The sequence below is a fragment of the Bison bison genome, unplaced genomic scaffold, assembly GCF_000754665.1.
Source record: "Bison bison bison isolate TAMUID 2011002044 unplaced genomic scaffold, Bison_UMD1.0 scf7180017864043, whole genome shotgun sequence".
NCBI lineage: Eukaryota > Metazoa > Chordata > Mammalia > Artiodactyla > Bovidae > Bison > Bison bison.
In genome coordinates this window covers 4195812-4216867 of record NW_011494615.1, presented here as the reverse complement: position 1 = coordinate 4216867, position 21056 = coordinate 4195812, and the positions used below count along the sequence as shown (strand labels likewise).

The 21056-nt window shown below is 49.1% G+C and overlaps 1 protein-coding gene across 1 annotated transcript in view; it reads left to right on the top strand.

The window, feature by feature from the left end:
- Positions 1-21056, top strand: part of ITGA9 (integrin, alpha 9) — a 369261-nt gene that overhangs the window by 13896 nt on the left and 334309 nt on the right. Inside the window, exons 2-4 of the mRNA XM_010835514.1 lie at positions 6452-6579; positions 8716-8822; positions 18343-18466. Of these exons, the coding sequence (XP_010833816.1) occupies positions 6452-6579; positions 8716-8822; positions 18343-18466 (359 nt within the window). The remainder of the gene's footprint in view (positions 1-6451; positions 6580-8715; positions 8823-18342; positions 18467-21056) is intronic.

Genomic DNA, 21056 nt, shown 5'->3' with positions numbered 1-21056 from the left:
TCCAGAGTTTAAGCGCAGGGTCACCTGCAGAGCATGAGGCACCTTTTCCAGACAAGGTCACACCTGTGAGCGGCTGGCACCTGTCGACTCCCTTTTCCTCCTTTCTGGCTGATGTGGGGAGGGCAGAGTAGGGGAGTGGGCAGTGCACCCGACTGCCAGGGTGCGTGCTGCACTTGGCATCTCTGTGGGCTCAGGTGAGTGCCATGACCTCGTGTGGCCACCTGCTTCTCCATCTGTAAAGGAGGAATAATATCAGTGCCTCCCGCAGGCTTGTGGTGAAGATGAAATGCAGTTCAGCCCAGAGGGAGCCTAGCCCAACACCTGCACACTCCCCGTGCCCAATACAGGCTAGTGGTCCTTGTAATTAGGAACCCGAGTTCTGAGTTAAGGAGGAGACTGGGAAGTGCCTGGGCAGTTTCTGTGCATCTTTAACTGGGAGTGGGATAGAGGAGAGCTTGATTCTCAGGGGTCATCTGTTCATACTGGCCCCAGATGAGAGTGATTGTTTGTAATCAGTGTAGGTGGTTCTAGAACCCTTCTTAGAAGTCACCTGGAGAGTTTGGAAAAAATGCATGTTCTTTTTAAAACAGATTTGTTTTATTTTTATTTATTTGGCTGGCTGTGCCAGGTCTTATTTGTTATGTGTGGGATCTTTGATCTTCGTGGCAGCACGAGGGATCTTTAGTTGTGGCATTTGAACTCTCAGTTGCGACATGTGGGGATCTGGTTCCCTGACCAGGGATCGAATCCTGCCCTCTTGCATTGGGACCTCAGAGTCTTAGCCGCTGGGCCACCAGGGAAGACCCAGAAAACACGTTCTGATCTAGTGGAAAGGGGATGGAGCCTGAGATTCTGCCTTCCCCTTATGCTCCCAGTGGTTCTCCGTGCTGCTGCTCTGAGGACTGCAACTTGAAGTCAAGCAAAGGTCCGAAGCAGCCAGATGATTTTTCATGGGGAGCCTGTTGGCGGGGATGCTCGGCTCCTTGAGATGGTAACTGTACAGAAGGAAGAAGCATCTTATTGTCTTATCAAGAGTGCCAGGAAAGATTTGAGGGGGAGGGTATGTCTGTGTAACTCAGAGTGAGAGAAAAAGCCAATGTCATCTTTTCAGTGGCATGCCCTGAACTCTGTCCTCTCTCTCAGGATCAGCCTGGCCGATAGCAGGGCTTCAGAAGAGGCAAACTCATTAGCTGGCCTGTGGAGCAGCCTTACTGGCCTGCAGCCTAGGTAAAGAGCAGTGCCAGGCTGTGGAGGAAGCCATGATGTTCTGTAAACACAGAGATACAGGCTCGTCCTCCCTCAAGCCACCCTGTGAATGTCAGGCATATGTGTGCACACATGCCCCCTTATCTCTTGCTTCATTTCCTGTCACACAGGAATTGGGGGGGAAGAAACTTCCTCCTCCAAGCAGCTGATTAAGAGTTTGAACCAGACGGTGGTAATCGGGTACTTCATCAGCTGTTGTTGTTGGAACCATTGAGTACCTTGGGCTTCGAAGGAAAGTATGATTCAGCAAGTCCTTTCTCCAACATTTTTTTTCCTCTATTTTTGGGCTGTGCCACATGGCATGTGAGATCCCAGTACGCTGACCAGGGATCAAACCTGTGCCCCCTGCAGTGCAAGTGTGGTGACCCAACCCCTGGGCCACCAGGCAAGTCTCCCTTCTCCAACTTTAGATTTTGAAATAAATTTTTGCTTCTCTGTCTCAGCTCTCAGCTGGGAGAATCCATCCTGGGATTTAAGCTTTCCAGGTTGGATACCCAATAGAGGAATAGACCACTGCTTCTTTCTTTTTTATTTTAAATGTAGATCTATTTTTTGGCTGTGCTGTATGGAATGTGGGATCTTAGTTCCCTAACCAGGGATGGAACCTGTGACCCCTGCATTGGGAATGCTGTCTTAATCACTAGACCGCCAGGAAAGTCCCCTGCCATTGTTTCTTGCAGCCATTTCCCTTCCTTTGTACACAGTGAATTCTCCCCCTCATTTAGTTCTTGCGTTTTTGTTTTTTTTTAGCAGCATCTATTTCAGTTAGCAAATTGCCAACATCCGCTGGATCATAGAAAAAGCAAGAGAGTTCCAGAAAAACATCTAGTTCTGCTTTATTGACTATGCCAAAGCCTTTGACTGCGTGGATCACAATAAACTGTGGAAAATTCTTCAAGAGATGGGAATACCAGACCACCTGATCTGCCTCTTGAGAAATTTGTATGCAGGTCAGGAAGCAACAGTTAGAACTGGACATGGAACAACAGACTGGTTCCAAATAGGAAAAGGAGTTCGTCAAGGCTGTATATTGTCACCCTGTTTATTTAACTTATATGCAGAGTACCTCATGAGAAACGCTGGACTGGAAGAAACACAAGCTGGAATCAAGATTGCCAGGAGAAATATCAATAACCTCAGATATGCAGATGACACCACCCTTATGGCAGAAAGTGAAGAGGAACTTAAAAGCCTCTTGATGAAAGTGAAAGCAGAGAGTGAAAAAGTTGGCTTAAAGCTCAACATTCAGAAAACGAAGATCATGGCATCCGGTCCCACCACTTCATGGGGAATAGATGGGGAAACAGTGGAAACAGTGTCAGACTTTATTTTTCTGGGCTCCAAAATCACTACAGATGGTGACTGCAGCCATGAAATTAAAAGACGCTTACTCCTTGGAAGGAAAGTGATGACCAACCTAGATAGCATATTCAAAAGCAGAGACATTACTTTGCCAACAAAGGTCTGTCTAGTCAAGGCTATGGTTTTTCCAGTGGTCATGTATGGATGTGAGAGTTGGACTGTGAAGAAAGCTGAGCGCTGAAGAATTGATGCTTTTGAACTGTGATGTTGGAGAAGACTCTTGAGAGTCCCTTGGACTGCAAGGAGATTCAACCAGTCCATTCTGAAGGAGATCAGCCCTGGGATTTCTTTGGAAGGAATGATGCTAAAGCTGAAACTGCAATACTTTGGCCACCTCATGCGAAGAGCTGACTCATTGGAAAAGACTCTGATGCTGGGAGGGATTGGGGGCAGGAGGAGAAGGGGACGCCAGAGGATGAGATGGCTGGATGGCATCACTGACTCGATGGACGTGAGTCTGAGTGAACTCCGGGAGTTGGTGATGGACAGGGAGGCCTGGCGTGCTGCGATTCATGGGGTCGCAAAGAGTTGGACACGACTGAGCGACTGATCTGATCTGATTTCAGTTAGCATTTATTCACTGTGCTGATATAAATTTGGAGTTGGTGGGAATTTCTGGACCCAGCCCTGTCCCATGGGGCTTTTGGAGTGAAGGAGGAATTTGACATTCCCCAGCTCCTGGAAAATCCCATGGATGGAGGAGCCTGGTAGGCTGCAGTCCGTGGGATCGCAAAGAGTCAGACACGACTGAGCGGCTTCACTTTCCCTTTTCTCTTTCATACATTGGAGAAGGAAATGGCAACCTACTCCAGTGTTCTTGCCTGGAGAATCCCAGGGACGGGGAAGCCTGGTGGGGTGCCGTCTATGGGGTCACACAGAGTTGGACACGACTGAAGCGACTTAGTAGCAGCAGCAGCAGCAGCTCCTGCAGTCTGCCTTGTGGAAGGGTGGTGGGTGTTTCAGCATAGACATGGCAAACTACTAATTCCTCTCACCTGTGCAAACACAACGAGCATCGGAGACAGCCGGCTCCAGTGACTCCAAAGCTCAACCCCCAAAGCCAGGGGGGAAATTGATCCCTTAATGTGGCTTTCTTCTCACTGGAGTTTCCTTCAGAGGATCATTCTGCGTTTGACTGAGAGCAGCCACAGACTGGCCCGACTGCCCTCGTGTGGGTGATGGAGGTGTCGTGGCATGCTCGGGAAAGTGCTTGCTAAGATTTCCAGAGGCAGTGGGTTCCAGCCCCGCTTCTGCTTGGGATTCTGCAGCTGTGGCCCCTCGTGGTGAGACTGAGGCTGGGAGTTGCCCTGGGAGCCCTGGGTGCGGGGTCAGGGGGGCACAGATCCTGGGGTGTTACTGAGCAGCAGCAGGCAGCTTATAGGAACCCCCACTGTTGGGGGCCCGGCTCCTCTCACACCCAGTGTGGTGTGATTCGATTCCTCACAGGATCAGATATACAGACTCTAAGACTGAGCTGGAAAGAAAGGCTCCAGTAAGGAGACCCTTCCTATTCCCTGGGGGTTGAAGGATTGAGCACAGGGACCCATGTGGCTCCTTATGAACCTGACACCATGTCTCTGAGCAGATTAGGGTGGTGTCCCTCGTGGGCTCTGCCAGCCTTTGCTGAATGACTGTCTGAGGGTCTCAGTCCTCCATGGTCTGATCTGAGGGTCTACACCTCTTTGCTCAGCCGGAGTGTCTGAGGGGAGCAGTGTCATTCTGAGACCAGGGTTGGGGTGAACATTTGAGATCCCAAGATGAAGGAGGCTTTCAGAAACGAGTTAGAGGCGCCTGCTTCAGCTTTCTGCTGCCCTAGGGAGGCTGTATAAGGTCCTTGTAACCTGTGCTATTAGTCACCTTGTCCAGAGATGCATAAAGGAGAATGCATTCCGTTCCCAGGCCAGGGGGCCATGAGCTTTTTCATAACATGCCTGATACTCTTGGGAGGGGAACTGCACTTCCTTTCTGGGCTGCGTGAGATATGGGCAACTCACAGAATCAGATATAGGCCCTTGTTCCGCTGAGCGAGTGGCGTGGCACTGTCTGCTCTTTAAGCATGAGCATGGATTCTGTTTAAAGTTTCATTGTACAGGTCCTTGTAGCTCAGTGCCAGCCATGCCTGACCAAGGGTGCTTGGTATTCTCTGATACAGCTCTTCCATTGACTACTTTGCAGAAACTAGGGACAAAACTCTAGGTCAGAACTGTTTTTGTAACATGTTCTATACCCAAATGTGTCTCTCTGTCGTCTTGGCACATCTTGCTCTTCTCCTCTGGGGAGTAGGGTCCTGCTGGGGACGATGGTTCATCTCCAGGGCAGACTTGCCTTGTGGCTCAGTGGTAAAGAACCCATCTGCCAAAGTAGGAGATGCAGGTTCAGTTCCTGGGTTGGGAAGATCCCCCAGAGAAGGAAATGGCAACCCACTCCAGTATTCTTGCCTGGAGAATCCCATGGGCTAGGAGGAGCCTGGCGGGCTACAGTCTGTGGGGTTGCAAACAGTCGGACATGACTTAGCAACTCAGCAGCAGCAACATCCTCAGGGCAGCTTTTTGGTTCAAGATGAAGGACGTAGAGCCACGTTCTTGCCCTGTTGTAGGCAAACTCATCTAGCTCTGGTGTGCCTTGGGCTAGAGGTTGTGGTTTATAATTTCACTCTGTTGTTACTTCTTTCCTGTCACCCTAAAGGTGCATATCGTGGGGTGGGGAGCAAGAGTGGGACACAGTAGAAATGGCATTTCTAAACTTCTCATTTTTTGTTTATTCATAAATTTTAAATAAAATTTCACAATTTTAAATTATTCACAAATTTGTATAAACACAACTCAGTTTGAAAAAGAGAACATTTTCAAGCACCTTCCTCCAGAAACCCTTCTTCCTGGTTATACCCTGCCTTCTTCTCCCTAGAGGTCAGTGTGTTCCTGACCTCTAACACCACCCTGAAATTTCACCTGCTTTTGAATGTCAGATAAACGGACTCAGGCACTGAGTACACTACTGTCCCCTGTATTTTTTGCTCAGTGTCTGTGAGATTTGTCCATGAGGTTGCAGTCGACTGTTCATTGATTTTTCGTTGCTGTATAGAATTCTGTTTCTACACCACAGTTTAGTTATTCTAGCATTGATGGCTCTTAGGGTTTCTTCTAGTTTGGGGCCATTACAGACCCAATATTTTGTGCGTGTCTCCTGTAGACGTATGTGTGCGTTTCTGCTGGGTATGTTCCTAGAAAGCGGATTGCTGGGTCTGAGGGCAGACACCTGTATAGCTTTCTATAGCTGTATAGTTGATTTGTTTTGCGAAGTGGTTGTGATCATTCACACTGTGCCCAGGAAGGGTGAGGGTCCCATGTGCTCCGTATCCTTGCTAGCACTTGGTGTTTTCAGTCTTTCTGGTTTTAGTCTTCTACAGGATGTGAAGTGGTGTCTCATTTGGATTTCTCTGGTGACAGATAGAGTTGAGCATCTTTTCATATGTTTATTGGCCGCTTTTCTTTTGTCAAGCATCTGTTCAAGTCTTTGGTCTATTATTCGTTGTTGATTTGGGGGAATTCTTTATACATTCTGGATAGGAACCCTTTGGTGGTATGTGTTCCCAAGCAAACTCAGATGTTCTCTAGGCACGTTAAAATCATGACGGGTTCACAGTAGGAGGCCCTTCCTTCTGCCTCTCCCCCCCGCCACCACCACCCTCAGCACTGTATAATTCTGGCGAACGTCTCCCAGAGAGCATTCAGACAACCCACTCACGGCTGGGTGAGGATTTAGCATTGGCTGCACTTGCCTGGTACTGGATTGTGACCGAATGCCCTTTATTCTTGATGTGCAGGGTCCTTGTGGGTGCACCAAAGGCGGATTCCAAGTACAGCACTTCAGTGAAGTCCCCTGGGGCTGTGTTTAAGTGCCGAGTCCACACCAACCCTGACCGGAGATGCACCGAACTGGACATGGCTCGAGGTGGGTAGATTTTTCACTGCCAAGATGGGGATGGGTTCTGCACCCTCATGCTATCCTCTTTTTCTTCCTAACTATTCACTCACTTTTCCATCTCTCTTTCATTCCCTCCTTCTCTCCCTTCCTTCCTTCCTTCCTTCCATCCATCTACCCATCCATTCATCTGTGCTCAGTACCTATTACTTCTACGCACTGGGATATACCAAACAAAGATCCTACTATCCTGGGCCTTACCAGTTAGTAGGTAAAAGAGACATTAAAACAAATAAAGATCAGAGAAGAGGGGAGGTGAGTATTTGATCTGATCTAGATTGGAGGGTCTGGGGAAGTGACTTTGACACTGGAAAGATGCACAGCGTTTAGCTGGGCAGGTGCTAGAGGCAGAATCTCCAATGGGAGGAAAGTTTGTGGCATTTTAAAATCCAGAGCAAGCCCCAGCATCCCTGGAGTGGTAAGCAGGGGACCATGGAAGCAGGGGAGGATGGCATGGTGAACTGGGGTAAGGTGTTAGGATTCCGTTCCACGTACAAGATGGGAGGCCATTAAAAGCGATGTTAGGTTTTATGATTTAAGTAGGCAAAGATATGATTGATAGGTGTTTTTAAAAGCCCCCTTGGTCTGGTGGAAAGTTCATCATCTTTGGACGTCAGATCTGCCTGGGTTCGGAGCCCAGCTCTGCCTGTTACTTGTTGGGACTCACTGGATGTCTCACTGGATGTCTCCGAGGCTCTTTGGCCTCAGTTTCCTCACCTGTAAAATCAGAAGGATGATAGCCACCTCACAGGGATTACTGTGAGAGGACTGATGGGATAATAGAAGTGAATACACAGAACTGTGCTTGGCACAGAGTCGGTTCTCAAAGTAGCAGTTATTTTACGGAAGTCATCACTTCGAGTCCTCGATTTCGCCAAAGTCCTTTCTCCTCAAGATCTTCTATTATTTTCATTAAATGAGGAATTGTCATGCCTCTCTTTAGCAGAATAGGAGAGGTGTCCGTGGCATTCTCCATGACTGGTTTGTGGGCTGTTACTGGTCCATAACAAATTAAGGAGCTTTCTTTGTAATATACATCAGCAATTTGCTTCCTTGGTGAAAAGTCTTGCTATGAAAAAAAGTCGGATGAATTAAACAACATAAATGGTGGTGGAGTCAATTTACATCTTGTTGCAAGTTCCTCATTTAAGGGCTGGTGATGTGGTAGGCGCGGGCGTGCAGCTGTTCCCCGAGACCCTTAGCGCGAAGGTTAGAGGTCACGCTCCGCCAATGGTCGGCAGGGCGGTGTTCTTCTCGGCGGAGAGTGTGGTGAGAGGCGGACGTCGGCCTTCTCCCCGGCCCTCCAGGCCTTCAGGCTCAGGCAGCAGGGGAGGCGGGGCCCCGGGGACAGGCCGAGGGCTGTGTCCTCCTGAGCCGTCGTCACGGCGGCCCACCGGCCCTGGCCCAGGCCTGGAGGAGGCGGGGAATCTCGCCTGACCTCTGCAGCGCGATGGCAGTAGGCGCCTCCCTGGGTTGAAGTCTGAGGAACCCAGCCCCCATTTGGGCGGCCTAGGGGCCGCTGGGTGCTGGGTGCCTGGCTCCCTCAGCAGTGATGGTCCCTGACCCTGAGGGTACTTGGGGCTGAGAGCCGCCTCTCAGCTGGGCTGAACACTGGCAGGAGGACCCGGGCTGGGGGCTGGACCAGCCCTTGGGCAGGGGGATGGGCCTGCTCGGGGACCCCTCCTCATAGCCAGGCCTGGACCTCGGAGAATGAGAGTTGAGTCTTGGGACTTGAGTCCTGTCTTGTCAGAACAGAGAATAACATTGGTTTGGGTACAGGTTTATGGGAACATTGTGACCTGACCTCAGGAACAAAGGATCTGACACCAAGAAGTTTGTCACAGCCCCTCCCTCACCTTTCCTAGGAAAGGCCTTTGCTGAGAGCTTTCTGGGAGTTTGGGGTTTTAAGGCACGAGCCACCTGTCTCCTTGCAGGGCCCTGCACTAAACCTTTCTCTTCTCCACCCCTGACTTGTATTGTCTGGCCTCACTGGGCTCAGGGATTTGCTTTCACTGACAGTAACAAATGCGTGGGTTGTAGACTGCCCTTTGGAAGGTAGACAACAGCGTTCCTCAGGCCAGGTCTGACTTTCCTGTCTTTCCTCAGGGAAGAATCGGGGCATGCCCTGTGGAAAGACCTGCCGGGAAGACCGAGATGATGAATGGATGGGGGTCAGCCTGGCGCGGCAGCCCAAGGCCGATGGCCGTGTGCTGGTAAGGCCTCCTGGGGGAGCCATGGGGAGGGGGTGGCAGCCTGGAAATGAATGACTTTGACCCCTTTGCAAAGCTGGATGGCATGGCGATAAGGGCATGGCTTTGAGATTGCCTCTTCTGGAAGACTGCTTGGACAAATGATTCATCTTTTTATTTTCTTTGTCTGTCAAATGTTAATCATGTCTATTCCAGGGTATTGAGATGTGGCTATTGAAAAAGGGCAAATGAAATGTATGTGGAAAGTGCTTTGTATAAATAAATTTCGATCATTACATAAGCATTTTCCTGTGGGTATCTTTTTAAATTGAGTTACAATTTACATAAAATTGTTGTTGTTTAGTTGCTGAGTCGTGTCTGACACTTTTGCGATCCCATGAACTATAGCCCCACCCTCCCCAGCCTCCTCTGTACATGGGGTTTCCCAGGCAAGAATACTGGAGTGGGTTGCTGTTTCCTTCTCTAGGGAATCTTCCCAACCTAGGTATCCAACCTGAGCCTCCTGCACTGGCAGGCGGATTCTTTACTACTGTGCCACCAGGGAAGCCCTTCCATAAACTGCACAGATCTTAAGATTACAGTTTGGGTTTCGGCATTTATACACACTTGTGTGACCACCCACCCATCAAGATATAGAGCATTTGTCGTCCCAGTCATTTTCTTATGTTCCTTACTGGCCAGAAAAACAAAATGTAAAACAGAAGTAATGCTGTATCAAATTCAGTAAAGACTTTTAAAACTGGTCCACGTGAAAAAAAAAATATCCAGTCACTCTGGCCACATTGCAAGTGCTCAGTAGTCACAGATGTCCACTGGCTGCTGCGTCGGCTGGCACAGAGGAAATGTGGTCTCAACAGAATCTGTAACTGACCCAGAGGTCTTGTTTTGTCCACTTTTGTCCTTCACACTTTTCTCTTAAGGTATAACACTCAAGTTCTTAACGTGCCCAGTTTCATTGAAGAGCCTGGCACATGTGTTCATGTATACATGTATTTATGTTTCTGACTTCATAGGCCTTTTATTGAAAGCTATATAAATGTTTTTGAGAAGGGAAAATAATATTAGCTGCCATTTCTGGAGGGCTTCCTTTGGGCCACAGGCTGTAAAGCTGGGGGTTTCACATATATTTAATCCACAGGGAAAACCAGATTTTCCTTAAGGATCTAGGCAGAGTGTTTCTGACCCCTCTCTGAGGAGCCCGTTTTGCATTCAGCTTCTCAGTGGTAAGGGCTGTTGGTCTGAATTCTGCCTGCCTCTCAGCACAAATCAGGCGTTTCCCTGTTGGGCCCCTCTGGGGAGAGAGGAAGCAGCTGGATGCTGTCGCCAGCATCACAGGGCCTCCCTACTAGACACCGTGGGTCATGCTGAGCCCCCCAGCCCAGCATTTGCCTTGGTTTCCAGCCCTTTAATCACTGTCACCCACTGCCCTGGACCTTCTCCAACATCTGCCTTCCCCCAGACATGGTGGCCTGACCCTGACTGCATGACCAGGCCCAGGAGGCTTGTCTGTCATCCTGTGGGAAGGAAGACAAGAAGCTGATCCATCCGTAAATCAAAGTGGCCTGAGGTCAGTATTCAGAACAAAGGAGATGGGGGTCTAGTGGCAGCACAGTACACAGTCCCCGAGAGCTCCGAACCTCGACGCAGAGGCTGCTCCCGTGAAAACGCTTCCCCTCCCCATGGAAGGATGACCTCCAGGTGGCCGAGAGCTTCTTCCTGGAGGGTTCTGCATCATTGCAAAAGAGTACCCGGAGGGGCTGTCTCTGTGGACGTGAAGAGCGGTGAGGATCAGGGGGACCATTGAGCCAAGGAAGCTGGAAAAGACTAGCTGGAGTGTGATGCTCCTGTTCTAATTCACTGTATGCAGAGTTAATTTTTTCATGTTTTATGCAATTACTGTAGCGTCTATTCTGGAAGCTACTCTGTGGGGGGTGGGGAAGGAGAGGCATCCAGCAGCATCTGCTTTCCTCGTGGCTTTTTTGTATTGTGGTCAAAAACAACCCGAGGGCTTCCCTGGTGGTCCAGTGGTTAAGAATCTGCCTTGCAATGCAAAGGACACAGGTTCGATCCTTGGTCTGGGAAGATCCCATGTGCAGTGGCTCAACTAAGCCCATGCGGCAGAACCACTGAGCCATGTGCTACAGTTACTGACGCCTGTGCGCCTGGAGCCCATGCTTTGCAACTGGAGAAGCCACTGCAATGAGGAGCCCATGCACCTTAACGAAGAATAGCTCCTGCTCACGGCAGCTAGAGAAGGCCTTCTAGAAGCAATGAAGACCCAGCACAGCCAAAAACCAAAGTAAATCTTTAAAAGAAAAAAACCCTATGAAGTTGGGACTTCCCTGCCAGTCCAGTGGTTAAGACTTTCCTTCCAATGTAGGGGGTACAGGTTTGGTCTCTGGTTGGAGAGCTAAGATCCCACATGCCTCAGGGTCAAAAAACCAAAACAGAAAGCAAAAGCAGTGTTGTAACAGATTCAATAGAGACTTTAAAAATGATCCGCATCAAAAAAGATCTTAAAAACCAACACGAAATTTACCATGGTATCCATTGTTATGTGTATAGTATAGTGAGCTATATGTACATTGTTTTACAGCAGACTTCTAGAACTTTTACATCTTGCAAAATAAACTCTAAACTTATTCAGCCTCACTCTTCCCCCCAGTCCCAGGCAACTTTCTTTCCTTAAGAGTTCGGCTACTGTACATACTGTATGATCCCATTTGCATGATTCATTTGTCTTTTTTGTGACCAGCTTATTTCACTTGGCATAGTGTCCTCAAGTTTCATCCATATTGAAGTATAGGGCAAGATTTCCTCATTTTTTAAGGCTGAATAATATTCACTGTATATATATATACCACATTTGCTTTATCCATTCATCTATTGATATTTGGGTTGCTTCCACATCTTTTTTTACAAATTTTTTTGCCATGCTGCGTGGCATGTAGGATCTTATTTTCATGACCAGGGATCGAACCTGTGCCCCCTGCAGTGGAAGTATGGAGTCCTGTGCCGTTCATTGCACCGCCAGGGAAGTCCTACTTCCGTGTCTTGGTTATTGTGCATAATGCTGCTATAAATATTGGTGTGCAACTCTCTCTCGGAGATCCTGCTTTCAGTTGTTTTGAATATAAACCCAGAAGTGGCATTGCTAGATCTTATTGTGATTTTATTTTGGATTTTTTGAGGACCCCCCCCTGCTGTTTTCCACAGTGGTTGTACCATTTTACATGCTTCCCAGCAGTGCACAAGGGGAGGGTTCCAATTTCTCCATGTCTTTGCCAACACTTTATTTTTTGTGTGTGGGAACTGCCCTAACGTGTATGAGGTGGTATCTCACTGTGATTTGTATTGTCCTAACGATTAGTGGCGTTGAGCATCTTCTCATGGGCTTGTTGGCCATTTGTCTGTCTTCTCTGAAGAAATGTCTGTTCAGGTCCTTTGCTTATTTTTTAAAACGGGTTGTTTTTTGTTGAGTTCTTCTCATGGCTTTTGGCACGTACGCCATCTTGTCAGGAAAGGCCTATCCCAGGTCCAGTCTGTCCTCCCTGGTTTAGACTCTGCCACCTCCATGAAGCCTGTTACCATGATGGTGTTGTCAGGAAAAAGCTGAGCATCTTTGGGTCATCAGAAGTTCAGCGTTATGTTATTATCTTATGTGCATGACTTGTTTTGTGCGTATATGTCCTTTTTAATGGGAGCCACTTGGGGATAGAGACCAAATTTTTGACCCTTTCCACTCTCAGCTCTAGGAGAAGGTCTCTCTAAGGAGTGGCTTCTGAAAGTATGTTTGAATAATGTAAAGAAAGTGAAAGTGTTAGTCGCTCAATCATGTCTGACTCTTTGCGACCACATGGACTGTAGCCTGCCAGGCTCTTCTGACCATGGAATTCTCCAGGTAGGAATACTGGAGTGAGTAGCCATTCCCTTCTCCAGGGGATATTCCAGACCCAGGGATTAAACTCAGGTCTCCTGCATTGCAGGCAGATTCTTTACTGTCTGAGCCACCAGGGAAGCCCTAATGTAGGGACTGAGTGTCAGTACTAAAGCAATTAGAAACCGAATCAATTGCCATCTTTTTGGTGGCTGACTCTAAGCAGCTGAGGATGCATGAGACAAAGGCTGTAAAATGCCCCTTGGAACTGACAGGTGACATTAGGAGACAAGGAGGGTGACCCAGTCCATATTTTTGTTTTGGAGGTTTCATATCCATTTGAATTTTCTTTCATGTCTTATTTATGTCAAAACTTTCTGGCAGGCAAGTGTTTATTTTAAAATTAAGAACAGGAAGATATGTTTCGTTCAATCGCATTTTGAGAACTCTGTAGTTGTCTGGGGGTGTTGGCCTCACACCTATATCCCCAAGAAGCATAATACTGGATTCCAAGGTTGGGTTTGAAATGGGAGAGGTGGGATAGCTCTTTTTGAAAGTAGCATCTGATGCTGATTTTAAAGTAAAGAACGGATAGAGAGTTTGAAAGCTGTGACGGAGAGTTAAATACCTTGATAATGAATGGCATTTTCTGGTCCACAGACCCACCAGCCAGCTCTGGAAAGATCCAGGATGTTGGGCCTGTCTGGCAGGCTGCCCTCAGCTCAGTGCCTGCCAGTCTCGCATCCACCACCTTGTGGTTCTTCCGGCACCCCAGGGACCAAGTGATAACACACATGGACACAGCATTGGGATTAGAGGCCCCTTCCCCTTGTACTTTCACCCCACACCCCCAATGTGCAGATGACAGTTCAAGAAACAGGGGGAAAGTCACTGGTAATAACTACCCAACAAACCCGGCATGGGCACTGAGCTGTCTCTTCAGCCTGGGAGCGCAGCTCACAGTGTTCAAGTCTGACCTTTCTGTTTTTCAGCAGAGTCTGCAAGGCTCAGGCAACAACTAAAGACAGCAACTAGCTGACTTCTGGGAGGAAGCGGTGTTCTCCAGCTCTGTCTCTTGGCTGTTTCCTTTCCAAGGGTCAGGGCTGTTGCTGTCTTTCTATTCACCACTTCTCATCTTGGCCATTTTTTCAAAGCCACAGGATATACTTTGCATTTACTTCTGTTGCTTTGTTTCCTGATTTTTTTTTTTAAGTAAACTTTTTGTTGAGCAGTAACAGCCATGCAGAAAAATGCCCCAAATCATCTGTATACATCTCTTTTTATAGTTGCTTTTTTTTTTTTTATAAAAGTTTATTCTTAAATGAACAATGGTTTCCAAGACAACACTTCATTCTAGCTATAGGTGGCAACAGATATTGTGGCAGGGGATCCAGATGTTTAAACAGGAATGCAGCTAAGAGTCATCATTGCCGCAGGCATAAGGAACAACTTGCTTTTTGCCAGATTTCTTAATTCCATCTGTGGCCAGGAGGCCTCTCCCCACAGCCTTCACTTTTAGCTCGGCGAGTTTCTTCTGCTTCTCCTTGGATGCCTTATCTTCCTCTTCCATCTCCTTGGCTTGCTTCTTAGACTGCTTCAAGGGCTGCTGCTTGCCCCTTCACGGCCCGACGTGGCTCCTGCCGCCCCTTCCCCAGCTGTATGTATATATTAATAAATTTTCAGGAGGTGAACATTCTCAGAATGACTTTCCCAGAACCCCAGTAGTCGCCGTTCCTGGGCCTCCCGGGCCACCCCCTCCTCCATTTGAAGGGGAGCTGCTTTGCGGGGTGGAATCCGTGGTATCAGGGCCCTGATCTCCTGCACCCCGTCTTCTCAGTGGCTGACGGCCTGTCTGCTCCTGACTGTGCTGGGTAGACCTGAGGCATGGGAAAAGCTCTGATCATCTGTGCATGGTGAGGGTGGGTGGGGTGGCGGGAGAGCCATCTGGAGGGGCCCAGTACCTGCCCCCCTAATCCAGGAAGGACATTGTCATACCACAAAAAGGCCTTCAAAATAAATTGCTTCTTTATTTCCTTCTTATTCTTTTGGTAGCAAAAACAACCCTTGTAACTTGAAATATGTCAGATGCTGAGATGTGGGGTGGTCCTAGACCTTTCCCCCTTTTGTTATACTTTTCTGGAATCTGAGTTGGAGTAAGTCTTGCTGTTTCCAGAGGGTGCTCTCTTTTTCCTGTTGGAGGTCCCTGTCTCCTCCCTGCCCCCCACCCTTCTCTCTCACAGCAGAATTCATTTGGAAAGACTGATAGAGATTTTAATGCTTTGGAGACAGTCCCTAGGAATTTTTCTTAATGTTGGAGTCAGATTGACATGTGTGTATGTAGAAGGATAATCAGGGCTAAACAGTCTTTTCTTTCTGTAATTTATGTTCAGAGACACTTTTTCTTGTTTTCTTACATGCAAACTGCCTTTGACACTTTGATCTCTGACCTCACAGAATGCCTTAATTTTAGTTTAGTTTGCTGTGAATGCAATCTTTGGCTCTTCTAGGAATTCCCCAAGATCACTCCTTAAATAGTTTATGACACTTAAAAAAAAAAAAAGGCAATAAGCTGGACATGAAATACAGAAGGTCCATCCTCATAAGAATAGTGTGCACCATGACAGACACCCGCCTCCCTTTACAGTCCCTCTAACCCATACATACAGTAAAACACGGAAAGCCCTGGGGCTTTGCCAAATCCATAAACTAAAAGATAACTGATTTACCAGCTAATTGGATGGTAAGCGATTCAAGTTTGGAAGCTATCAGAATGTAGTTGGAAATAAAAATAAAAACTTAGTGGAATGGAGTGATTATCCGCTGAATGATAGCTTTGTTTAGCTTCTTGCTTGACATGATTTTAGTCTATCGAGATGTGCTAGAAGCACAGAACAGCACAGAATGGGGAGGAATGGAGGTGGTTTGCAGTATAAGGAATAACAAGAGATTGTTTTTCATGTTCATTGTCGTAGGGCAAGAGGCAGAGTGTGGGCAAGCTGAGATTTCCTGCCGCTCTGAGTTCCCTTGCTTTCTCATGGGTAGGGAGTGGCTTTGTCGGTGGCCCTTGGGTGGTTTGCTTGGAGGGATGAAGATCAGAGAGGTTGGCAGGCAGTGATTTTTTTCATCAAGTGACTTCGGGGATACCTAGGCCCTGGAGAGCCCCACTCCCTTCGTCCAGTGGCCTTGGCATCCCGTTCAACCTCAGAGAGGTCGTTTCTGGGGTCCTAAGACCTTTGGGGAGGCTGTAAGGATAATAGCTACCTGACCTGCCCCAAAGGGTGGGTTTTGATGGCTTCTTAGGTGGGAATTGGGAGTTATAAGTTGGAGATGTTTCCGAGTGAGATAAGGAGGATTCTGAAGTCTGGGTTTCCATGTTGTTTGCAGCCCTTACCAGCTCTGGAACTTGAGCAAAACACAGTCTAAAACGCAGGGTTCCCATATACAAAATGGGAATTCTAAGACATCTTCCCACCTTTCAGGGTTGCAGAAGAGGTCAGATGTGGGCCATGTAAATTCTGAATGTTGCTTGCCTGTGTGCTCAGTCGTGGCTGACTCTTTGCTATCCTGTGGACTGTAGCCTGCCAGGCAACTCTGTCCATGGGATTTTCTAAGCAAGAATACTGGAGTGGGTCACTATTTCCTACTCCAGGGGAGTGGGTTGCCATTTACTTCCCCACCCAAGGATCAAACCCAGGTCTCCTGTATCTCCTACATTGGCAGGTGGATTCTCTACCACTGTGCCACCTGGGAAAATCAAATGCTGAATGTTACAGCCTATAGAAACAGTGTGTTTGATACGAACAAATAAGTTAAAAACTGATTACTTTAAAATGCAGTCTTTTAAGAAAATGAATCTGTTGGCTAGAGTGAAGCAACCTGACAACCGTACTGAGTGTGAATGTCCACGAGCAATGGGGAGGGCTGGGCAGGGTAAACAACTTTGCAGGAAGCAGTCTGGCTTCTCACCAGCCTTGCGGGTGCATCTGAACATGAGGCTGGGTGTGTCCAGGGCTGGTGGGAATGGATCTGTATTCTCGCTTCTGGCTCCCAGGACTGTCTTCCCTCCTGGCGTCTCCTGGCACGTGCTACCCCAGTGCCGGGAGACTGCCCTCTAGAGATGACCAGAGGGTCGGTCTCAGCTCCTCACCCATGCTAAGCTCTTACCCATCTCAGGGCCCCTCCCAGCTGCTCCCTCACTTTCTTCAGGTATCTACTTAGATGTCACCTCTTTGGGGGGTGCTCAGGCCACTTCTTGGCCCAAGGGACCATCCTGGTGAGATGGAAATGCTCTCTGTCTTGCTAAGGGTTTGGTTACAGGAATGTAGGTGTTTGTCCACACTCATTAGATGGCTTTGACAGACATGCACACTTGAGATCTGTGCACAGTACACTTGAGATTTTTGCGTTTTTATGTATGTAAATTCACTTCAAAAGACCATCAACAAACCTTTACTTCTGATTAATGATATAAAACAGTTACACATCAGCAGTTTCTTACGGTTCAACTGAATTCTTTGCCCTGAACCTGACAACGAACTTCTGAAGGTGCTCCAGAGATCAGTGGCCTCGGCTCACTCGGGAGCTTGTTTAAAATGCAGATTCTCGCGGGTCCGCCTCCGCAGCCTCCGCCGCCGCCGCCCGAGGAGTCGTCGGATAGCGAGCCCGAGGCGGAGTAAAAAAAAATAAAAAAATAAAATGCAGATTCTCAGGGTCCTGCAGATTGGCCAAGCCAGCTCTCAGGGTGGGGCCTAGTGCTGTGTGATTTAGTGAGACTTCCAGGTGACTCTGAAGGGCCTCAAGTTTGATGGAGGCCAGCGACTGCTCGAGTGGGCAAGCAGGTGGTGCCGTGAAGATCAGGGTCTGTTGTGGGCAGAGCAACACCTCTTGTCTCTAGCTTTTTCTCAGCCTGTCCTTTGGTCCTCAGGCCCATTAGCTCCACCTCTGCATCCTGAGGTCACCCCCTTCTCCGCTCTCCACTGCCCCCATCCTGGTCCAGGCAGCAGCATCTCTCACCTGGATGCTCACCTCTACCCTCGCCTACCTACAATCACCACTCGGCAGCCCAGTTATATTTCCAAGCTGTGAGTTAGACCACACCACTCACCTGTGTAAGACCCTCCATTGGCACATCCACTAAAGTCACAGTCATCCTGGAGGTCTGCAAGATCCCCGGGGACTGCCCCTGTCCTCTCTCTGACCTTAGCTTGCCCCAGAGCAGCCCCACAGGCCGCCTTTCTTTCTCTTGGCTCTGCAAGCCTTCTTCTCCATTGCCCCTGATATTCCCTCTGTGCCCAGGGTGTTTGGCTCTTTCTCATCCTTTCGACCGCCCCTGGCCTCCAGGTGAAAACCGTCCTCCCTACTGCTAGATCCTTAGCCCATCACCCTGTGTCCTTTCTCCCCAGCATTTGTTATGCTCCTCGTTTGTTTATATGTTTGTTGATTGTCTGCCGCCTCCCAGGGGCACCCCTGACCAAGCTCCCACGGTCTGCTGATGCCTAGCATGGCGCCGGGCCTGGGTGGGAGAGAATGTGGCTTCCCAGCCAGTCTGTGCCGCTCTGCTCCCACAGAACTGCCTGGTACTGCTGGGCTCTGCTTTGTGACCTCCTGGCCTGACTGTCCTGCTCTGAACCTCTCTCTGTCCCGTAGGCCTGTGCCCACCGCTGGAAGAACATCTACTATGAAACAGACCACATCCTGCCCCACGGCTTCTGTTACATCATCCCGTCCAACCTCCAGGCCAAAGGCAGGACGCTGATCCCTTGCTATGAAGGTGAGTGCCGGTTGATCCTCCCTTGCCCCCAACCCATATCACATCAGACAACCCCCACCCATTTCCATACCACCATCCAAACACTCCTCGCTGCTTTCCACACTCCAACAGGAGGGCTGCACCATGTCGCCGGGTGGCCCTTTGGTGTCTGAGGATAAGGTAGTGAGGAAGGTGGGAAGGGACAGCATTTCCAGGCCTTTCCCAGCCTTGCCCATCTGTGCCACAGAGCCCATGGTACTCCCCAAGCTTTATGAAGTCTCAGACTGAAATTCACCAGCCTCTCGGTTTCCTGACACTGCCAGATGGTGTGCAGCCTTGGGAAACTTGCTTTCCCTCTCTGGGCCTGTTTCCTTCCCCTGAAAATTCAGAGATTGGCTCAGATGGTCTCCATAGTCCCGTGCAGCTCCCAGATGGTCATAAGACTCCTGAGGTAGCTCCTGGCCACACCCGTGGACAGTTGCCCTGAGACAGAGGGAAGAGAAGGCCCAGGGTTAAGTCACTGTCACATCTCAAGCCTGGTTTTCCTTCTCATGCAGTGCACGCACCCTGCAGATGCCGGAGAGTTGGGTGCACCCTCAGCGTGGTCTTGAGAGCTCCTCACCAAGGGGTGCTTAGAGTCTGGGAAGGAAAATGTTTTCTCAGCCTCCCTGCTTAGAAGCTTCTAATGCCTGGGCTTGGGACCATTGAACATCATGACTTAGCTCAGCTGAATTTGAGCTTTAAGGATTCATTGTCACTTATTGCAGTTTTATAACTTGTGCTCTCAGGGTTTTCTTAGCCTAATTTTAAGTGAGCTAAGTGCTTGGCTGTTTATGTTTTAATTCCCTCCCTAATTTATTTGTTTGGACAGAAATCTCCACTAGTCCGTGGCCACCTTTCCCCTGGGCCTCCCTGGCTTTTCCCATGTTTCCAATTTTGTGGCCATTGAAGAGGGGCCCTGGGAAAGGCCGGGTCCCTGCAGGAGGCACGGACCCTCCGCTCCGCAAGGGGGACCCTTTCTTTGATCCCACGTGAGCATCTGATCAGCTCTGGCAGGAACATGCCAGGCAGCTGAACTCTGGCCCTGTTTATCTCAGAACTGCCACAGTCATAAGGGAAACCTCACCTGAAAAATGGATGATGATGTGATCAGTCAAGAGAGGGAGGGATAGGTCAGATATAGATAAGGGGCCAGGACTGTGTCCTGACCGCCCCAGATTGTTGCCGACTGGGTACCTCGTAAGTTTGGGGAATAGTGAGAGAGTTGGTAGGACTGATGGAGGTGGTGGGGATTGAAGTCAGCTAGTTATGCAATAGAACCAGGACTCTGGTTTTCCCAGAAGGTATGTTGTGAAATAGGGCCACGTTGCCACCCCTGGCGACTCCTCTGTACACCCCCACGGGTGTCAGAAAGCAGGAGGACAGCCCTTAGGCAAGGGAGCTGGGGTCGCATGTCCATGTATGCATGTAGCTGCTGTGGCTCACTCTTTCAGAGCATCTGTTATCTGGCAGTTGGTGTGGGTGAGTCAATAGTAGAATGTGGTTGGCCTGGGCACTTTTATATATTCTCTCATTTCATGCAAACTTGGTATCTTTCTTCACTTGGGTTAGTTGCTTTTGAAAGTTATTCCAGAACACCAGTGGGGAGCAGGAAAGTGAGAACAGGGAAAGCAGCACATGTGTGGAAGTTGCCCATGAGTTACCAGGCTGGGCCACTGGGATGCAATCTCAGGGCCAGTGCAGGACACACACTTCCCAATTCTCCTGCCTGAGGGAGGAGGAGCTGGGTTTGTATCCACTGGGCATCCTGCCCTGCCACGTATGTGGGCAGGGCAAGTCCCCAGGCAGAGAGATGCGGGTGCTGGCTGGCCGGTGGAAGTCAGGCCGTGTGATAGAAGTGTTGAGGGGGCCTGGGGGGCTCCTGTGAGTGGGCTTCTGTGTTGCCTTTCTCCTGGTACCAGTGAGGATGCATTTAATTGCCAAAGGTCACTCAAACAGCAAATGGTGCATAGACCTGGGTTTTGAGTTTTGCATCTGTCTGACCTCAGCAAATCATTTTGTCCCCCAGAGGTTGGAGGGTGGGGGGGATTTCTGTTTGTGTTTTGATGTTTCTGGTTTAAATGAGCTTTAAATAGGAGCCAGTGATTAACCCTCTCAAAAGAAGAGAGGGTGACTGAACTGTCCCAAGGGTCCAGTCACCAGGGGAGGGGAACGTGAATGTTTTGGGTGTCGGTGTTCTCAAGAGCACCTGCCTGTCTCCTTTGCGGGAGGCTCTGGGCTGACCTTGGCAGGAGCGTGAAAGCCTGTGTGAGCCGAGGAGTGCGGGACGGGGCCAGTGGCAGGGTGTCACGTCTGCTGCACGTGTCCGTCATTCACAGAAGAGTGTGAGCTCCAAGCCCAGGCCTAAAGAGGCCTCATGTATTTCCACCCACCCCTCCAGGTACTTCAGACCATCACCCTGAACATGTTCTCCATCATTCACTGGTCCCAGAAGGGAGACGTGTAACAGACTGAACCCCAGACATGCAGCCAGAGGCCAGCCAAGTAATCCAAACCCTAGCAGACCTGTAGATGTGCTTGTGAGAAATAAATGCTTGTCATTGTTTGTGCC